The following is a 7,668-nucleotide window of genomic DNA, read 5'->3' as shown; positions in this document are numbered from 1 at the left end:
ATATATTATTATTGTTAATAATTTAATAATAATAATATTAAATAACTAATGTTATTTATTATAACAATGATAATAAGAGCACCAATATCAACAGGAGAGAAAAGGAAAGGAAAAGGAAAAAGAAAAGAGAGAGAGAAAGAGAAGAAGTTAAAAATAAAATGGCAACAGCAACCAAGGAGGAAACAGAGAAGGGTGCAATCCCAGCCATCGCCACAGAGGCGCTGTTTCTGGAGCCAGAGAAGAAGCGGGCACGCGCGGGACAGGCCCCGCCCCTCCCCGGGCACGCGCAGGAGGCCATGTGTGATGTGTCTTTCTGTCCAGGAAGCCTGGAGCAGTGCTTGCAAAAGAGAGTGGGGCTGCTGCTGCTTCTGGAGCCCATTGGGAAAGGTGGGTGCATCATTCCCGCAGACTAGAGAGGGACCTTTGTGCTGTTTGTGGCATTTTTAAGGCAAGTACTGTGTCTGTGTGTGTGTGTGTTACACAAGGAGCCCAGACCCAGGGCTAGTAGGAGTAGAAGTAGCAGCAGGAGCCCTGTTGTTGGCCATAGAGCCAGGGATGATCAGGCGTCCTCCTTTTCCAGGACATGCCCTACATCATGCCAACCTTCTCTCCAGGAGGGATTCCGAAACGTCCTCCCATTTTGAGCAGGGATTTCTGTTTATACAAATTTTGTATTTATATAGAGTTTTGTAGCTTTTATTTTGTCAGGCTCTGCATTTTTTGGGGAATGGCCTGCATTTTTTAAAACGTGTGTGTGTGTGTGTGTGTGTGTATATAATATTATATATGTGTTTGTGTGAGTGTATATATATATAATATGTATATATAATAAAATTTTATTTGTATTTTCCCACCTCTCCCAGGTGGATTGAGGCGGGATTACAACCCAGTACAATATACAGTATACAAATACAAATCACAACAATAAAAACAGCAATATAGTGCAATAGAATATAAAAATAGGTAACAATTTAAAATGATACAGTACAGTACTGTCAAAGCGAAAGAGGAGAGATGCTTCAATCTAGGTCAAAGAGGTAGGAGCATATGTCTTATAAGAGATCAGGTGGATAAGCTCGTACACACACACATATAATAGACACACACACATATGATATTGAACAGGTTGCTTACCTGTAACAGTATTTCTTCAAGTGGGCATCTGTGAATTCACATAAATGGGTTATTCTGTGCCTGCACAGTAAACTTTGGATAAGCTTATTGCATAAGGTGCACAGTAACCCATTTGTGTGATTTGCAGAGACCATGAAGAAGAAATATATATATATATATATATATATATATATATACACACACACACACACACACACACACACAATATAGATATCTTCTGTTCTTTTACAAATGAATTTTCCTGATGTCTGGAATGTCTTACATTGTACAGTGTCTTGGCCTCTTTTGTGGTCAGGACATCTAGTCACCTTTCCTATAGCAAAGTACAATATCATCACCCAAAATCCACAAAAGAGGGATATCTTTATTGGGCCACAGCTCTGAACAAATCTTGCCAAGAAAACCCCATGATAGGTTCACCTTAGGGTTGCCATAAATTGGAAATGACTTGAAGGTACACAACAGTAACAACAACTACAAGGGGACTACAGAGATGGACTCTTCTCCCACAGTGGGTGCTTGCAACATGTCTAATGTGCATTTGGGTTGGCCCAATACAGGTATCACTGTTTTGTGGCTTTGGAGTGATACTGCACAAGTAGCACAGTTGTGCAAGAAGCAGCTTGTGGCCCAACAGAGGTTATTGTGCTATAATTCCCAGAATCCAAAGCTTCGCTTTTGAACGTCCCACTGTGGGAGAAGAATCTCTCTCTGTAGTTCCCCTGCTGTTGTTGTGGTTGTTGTTATGTACCCTCAAGTCGTTTGCAACTTATGTGACCCTAAGGCAACTCTATCATAGGATTTTCTTGGCAATATTTGTTAAGAGCAGCTTGGCTATGGCCTTCCCCTGAGGCTGGAGTTTTGTTGAATACCAAAATCTATGGGTGCTCAATCCCATTATGTTGAACTTGGTAGACAAGTGGTGTCTATTATGTAAAATGACAAAATCAAGGTTTGGTTTTGGAATTAATTTTTTGAGAAGGGTATTTTCAAGCCATTGATGGCGGAATTTGTGGATGCAGAATCCATAGATACGGAGGGCCAAGTTTACAATCTTTCCATATGCCATCAGTTATCATTTAAGTGTCTGTGATCTTTCTGGTCATGTCTTTTCTTGTATTCCTACTTTCATCCTCTGTTAAGCGCAGATCACGGGGTTCTGGCTTTCCTGGATCTGTGTTGTAGTACAGTTGTCCCTCCACATTTGTGGCTTTGAATCTTGGGGATTTGATTATTTGCAGTTTTGATTATGTTCTCTGTAGGAATCTCTAGGCCTTCCAGCGCAACTCTGCTGGACGTTGACCATAGAGTTGTGCCAGAGAACCTAGAGATCCCTTGAGAAAACACTTCTCTAGGCATTTGTAGGTCCTCCAGTTTGATTCTGTGATCAGCTCCTGGCAGATGTTGACCATAGAGTTGCACTGAAGGACCTGGCGATTCCTAGAGACGTGTTCTCTTAGTTAAAAAGAATAGTGTTTTGTTATTTGCGGTATTTCCTCATTCATGGGGGTGCTTCACCCCTAACCCCAGCAAATGTAGAGGGACCACTGTATTTGGTTTTCTTATTTTGACTGATGTTATTATTAGTTTTGTTTGTAGCCCTCCTTTCTTCCAGTGAGTTCATGGCTGTGTACTCCTCCCCTACATCATCATCATTGCAATAGCCCTGTTAGGTGAGTCATGCTAATATATAGTAATAACAAAATTTATTTATATCTCGCCTCTCTGTGCAACACAATCAGGACAACTGAGTAGTAGTGACTAACCCCAAATCACATTACAACAAACACTAGAACCTGAATCCCCCAAGTCCTAGGTCTGTTCTGTTGCAGCTAAAGCACACTGGTTTTCATATTACATATATTTATATATTTTCTTTGTTTTCCAGACATTCTTAATCAGAAAAAGCAAGTAATTTAGAGAATTGTGCTGTGGCCACAAAATCATCCTCCTGCTGTTGGGCCAGAAAATCACCCTCCTGCCTGTCTGTTTGCTTTTGGCACCATGACCCGGCACAGTAAGTTCTGCTTGGTTTATACATCCAACATTGTTTCCAGTCTGGTTGGAACTTCAGGTGTGCAATGGTGCTCATTTTAACTTTGACTCCTACCCCGTTTCTTTTGCAGAGCAGAAAAAATCTGGGAAGAAACACAAACATGGCAAGGTGAGACAGGGTTATCTGTATTGGCTTTGTTTCTGCTGATCTCAAATGCTTTGAGAGGAGAATGAGGCATAGTGGGTGCGGAGCTGTGGAGAAGTGTTTTGTTTGGAAAACATAGTCAGCTGTCTTGAAGGCAGCAGAGAGAGAGGTCATGAAGTCCAAGCATAAACCTTTGGATTCAGCTGTGAGAAGATCACCATTCCACTTAGTGATGTCATTTTTATTGTTGAGTGGTGGTCAGAAATGTTTGTGATCAGAAGATCTGGACTTTGAAAGAAGAAACCAGACTCGGTTTAAAATCCTAAGTACAGTATCATTTGTTTCTACAGAATTCAACAGGAAAAGAGAAAGTGGAGTCTGAGAATTAGGAAGACTGTTCCCAGCTCTAAAGGGAAAGGAAGTGGTACTGAACAGTATATCCTGTATCCTAGACTACAACTAATGTTAATTAGGAATGTAGCCTCATTCTCCCATCCAGGGATCTCTTTATTGTCCCTGTCACTGAGATGGATTTCTGTAGCACGTATGGCAGGCCTATGGAGATAATAATGATAATAATAATAATAATAATAATAATAATAATAATAATAGTTTATTTATATTTCCCGCCTCTCCCTACGGATCGAGGCGGGCTTACAGCAATAAAAATGGAACACCAATTTCCATATATAAAATACATCTTAAAATCAAGACAGCATGTTAAAATCCATATATCAACATATCATTCACTTACTCAGGGTAGGATGTCTCTTCAGTTTTATAAAAGATCAGAGGGATAAGCCCACCGGAAAAGGTCCGTTTTAATCGCTTTCTTAAAAGCTTTCATAAAAGCTTATAGAGGACCACAGATCCCGTAGAGAGGCACAATGGAAGTTATAGTCCAGCCACAGGTTCCCTTCTCTGATGAGCAGGCTGTCTGCATTATGACTTTCATGGGCCTGTCATGTAGCCTGTAAGGGTATCCAAGGTGTCCCCACCAATCTGCAAACCCCACACTGCTAACATGAGTGGAGAGGAAGGAACATAGGGATTGCAGTTCCCTCTATGTAGGTTAGCCAGTCCCAGGCTGGAGCTATTTTAGTGCAACATTATTTTAGTTTATTGATGTGTTCCCTTTCCCTTCTGTAGAAAAAGGATGCAAAAGCACATGTGAAAAAAGACCCAGGACTGCCTCAGTTGTCGCGTTTCAAAGAGCATGCCAAAAAGGAAGCAGCACTCAAGCAGAAAAGGGTGAGGCTAAGACTTCGGAGTCCTGCTTAGTGGGTAATGGAGTTGGGGCTGTCTTGTCTGATATATTACCCAGCTCAGAGTCAGAGTGGGGTGGCGCTGTGGATAGTCCATGTTTTGGAGAGGCTGAAAAGGGGATGGGGTGGTGGGCAGGCAGAGCCTATCTGTAGGTTAAGACTTTGCATCTCTCCATTAGGTTACAGAGATGCAGGAACGGCAACGCCTGGCCCGGCAAAAGGAAATTGGCAAGTTCCGGAGTCTGGAAGGCCTTCAGAAGGATGCTTTGCAAAGGCAGCTGCGTTTTGAACAAAAGGTAAGCAGTTTGGGGCAGAGATCTTCACACATCCTCATGTATTTGGCTGCTCCTCAACTCCCTCCCATGGAAGAGTTGCTTGGTTCCCTTTTTGGTTGCTTTCTGCCGACAGGCAAAAAGTTTTTATTTAGACAGATCTTTGGCATTCATGTAGTAGAAGGGCCTTTTAATGGGTTCTGCTGTGCTTTTTTATTATTATGTTTGAAATAGGTGTTTTAAGCTATTTTAATTCTGCTTTTAGTAGAATTGTTGGTTTAGTTGTTTCTTAAATTTTGCACAAAATTTAACTGTAGTTTGTTTTATCTTGTTGTAAGCCACCTTGGGTCCTATGCGAAGATATAAATAAAATTAAAGAAATGAGTGAAAATTAAATCTTTCTTGGGGATGGCCTTATGTTATACCCCCCACCATCCCCACTGGTGCTATTTCTGCTGCTATGACCTACCTGACCCCAATTTCTCCTTTACCTGTTCCTCATGCCCATAACCTTTTCCTCTTAGTTTGTCTACTGCTTCTTTCTTCAATGTTTTCACTTGTAGGATGTAACCTTTCCCTCACTACATTTACCAACTCCTTGTTCCTACCTCCCCCTCTACACCAACATTTTTATTCAGGTGGAAGTGGCAGCACGTTTGAATGGGGACAGAATCCAACTTCCATTCAGATGTGCTGCTCCCTACTCATCCAGAAGGTTTCAGACTGGTGAAGGAGGTCTGCCATGGATGACTCGGCCCCATTTCTCATTTACTGCCTGCCATCATAGGTATCAGGGTGGTTAGGGATGGACCTTTGGTGGCTGTGGGCCCTTGGCAGATGTCCCACCACTCCAGTCTCTGAAGCTTTGCCTGATCTTTGTAATCTATGTGTACCTCGGGTGTCTGTTATAATAATAATGATAATAATAATATTTTATTTATATTTCCTGCTTCTCCCTTTGGATCGAAGCGGGATTACAGCAGTAAAAACATCATAAAATACATACATAATTCAAAATACATCAATCAAAAGAAATAAAAAATAAAAGGGAAAAGTTGTTACAATGTTGCTCACAGTCATAAGGATCAAGTCATCAGACACAAACAAACAAGCTTCATTTATATATTCATACTGCCTAAGCGGTGTCTAAGCGGTTTACTACTGTAAGCTATTTTGCCCCCATCAATCTGGGTACTCATTTTAGCAACCATCTCGGAAGGATGCAAGCCTGAGTCAAGCTTGAGCCCTTTTGCTGGTATTGAACTCGCAACCTTATGGTTTTGAATGAGTGGCTGCAGTACAGGCATTTAACCACTGTGCCACCATCATATTCGGATGTTCAAAATCAGATTAGAGGAGATCAGTTGGATAGGCCCGCCGGAAGAGTGCCTTCAGTGCCTTTTTGAAGGCTTCCAAGGAAGTGATAAGATGGATCTCTTCCAGTAAGTTGTTCCAAAGTCTAGGGGCCATCGCAGAAAATATTCTACAAGAGGCAATTTTCACCCTGGTTTTGGGGTGTTCCAATATTTTTGTGCCAGATGTTCGGAGAGTGCAGGGCGGATTATGTAGGGAGAGGCGTTCCCTTAAGTAACTTAGGCCCAGGCCATATAGGGCTTTATAGGTAATAACCAACACTTTGTATTGTGTCCAGAAGCTAATCGGCAGCCAATGTAGAGATTTCAACACCGGTGTAATGTGCTCTGATCTTGGTGTCTTGGTGATCAGTCTGGCTGCAGCAATCTGAATCAGTTGGAGCTTCCGAACTTGGTACAAAGGTAGCCCCATGTAGAGCGCATTACAGAAATCTGAACGAGAGGTTACCAGTGCATGTACTACTGTTTCAAGGTCCCCCTGAGCCAGGTAGGGACGCAGTTGGCATATCAACCGAAGCTGACACCATGCACTCCTGGCTATTGCCTCCACCTGAGATGTCAACTGTAGAGGCGAGTCCAGGAGTACTTCCAAACTGTGGACATCGTTCTTCAGGGGAAGTGTGACCCCGTCAAGGATGGGTTGGCAGATCTCCTTCCCTGGACTGGGGCACCTATCGCGAGCACCTCCATTTTCTCTGGATTCAGCTTGAGTTTGTTTTCCCTCATCCAGCCCATTACTGACTCAAGGCAGGTATTCAGAGGAGAGATGTTGAATTCATGCAGCAGCCTTTACAAACTACTTAGATGTTTCCTCTTTCCTAATCTTTTTAGGAACTTGGGCTGGCGTTCTGTTAGTAAAACGCACAAGCATAAATTGTGTCACACGTGTGGAATGGTTATTTTGATATTGTGCAAAATGCACATTCACCTGAAAGCAGAGTTGTGTGTGCAGAACTGTTACACATCCAGATGTGCAAAAGGATACATTGTCCAATGTGAATGCACAACAGAATCCATCCATCAATGTGTGCTGCTGTTCCATATGGGGACTGTGTATTGCTAGCATAGCCTCTGTTCACCAGCGGGTATTTATACTATACTGTGACAGTGTATGATTGTGGCCATAGTCAGGCAACAAGGGTGTCTTTTCTGGAAAATCATATATTGCATTTGATTTCTCCCCTTTGAATTGAAGACCTGCTAGTTTGGGCTGCAGAGGGTTGGCATTCAACAACTAGAGGATTTCATGTTCCCCAAACAGAGGCAGAAGTATCTACTTTTAAATGGTAATCTCTGAAGGAAGGAAAGTTCTCTTGAAAGGACCAAGCTGTCAAAGGATTCAAATATCATAACAGAACAAGAGTAACTGAATTCTAAGAATAACTTCATTTATTATCCATTGTGAAGACTATGGCCTGTTACAGACAGCCAAAATAAAGCTGCTTCGAGTCACAGTGGAGGTATGGTGTTTCAATGATGCATGC

At 42.1% G+C, this 7,668-nt stretch overlaps 1 protein-coding gene across 4 annotated transcripts in view; it reads left to right on the top strand.

The window, feature by feature from the left end:
- The first annotated feature begins 266 nt into the window (after nt 1-266).
- The window catches only part of GNL3L (G protein nucleolar 3 like), a 24,882-nt gene continuing 17,480 nt past the window's right edge, over nt 267-7,668 (top strand). For 2 of the 4 annotated variants that reach the window (XR_006102136.1, XM_042451573.1), the window contains exons 1-5: nt 298-448; nt 3,023-3,151; nt 3,261-3,298; nt 4,424-4,525; nt 4,719-4,835. Coding sequence is in view for 3 of the 4 variants with exons in the window: in XM_042451573.1 (XP_042307507.1) it covers nt 3,139-3,151; nt 3,261-3,298; nt 4,424-4,525; nt 4,719-4,835 (270 nt within the window). In the remaining variant the exon portion in view is untranslated. Of the gene's footprint in view, nt 449-2,722; nt 2,808-3,022; nt 3,152-3,260; nt 3,299-4,423; nt 4,526-4,718; nt 4,836-7,668 lie in introns of those variants that run through there. The other 2 variants (XM_042451575.1, XM_042451576.1) reach the window with 2 other exon arrangements.

Source organism: Sceloporus undulatus, chromosome 2, assembly GCF_019175285.1.
Source record: "Sceloporus undulatus isolate JIND9_A2432 ecotype Alabama chromosome 2, SceUnd_v1.1, whole genome shotgun sequence".
NCBI lineage: Eukaryota > Metazoa > Chordata > Lepidosauria > Squamata > Phrynosomatidae > Sceloporus > Sceloporus undulatus.
Note: the sequence above shows the minus strand (reverse complement) of the source record. Positions and strands in the feature narration are given on the sequence as shown.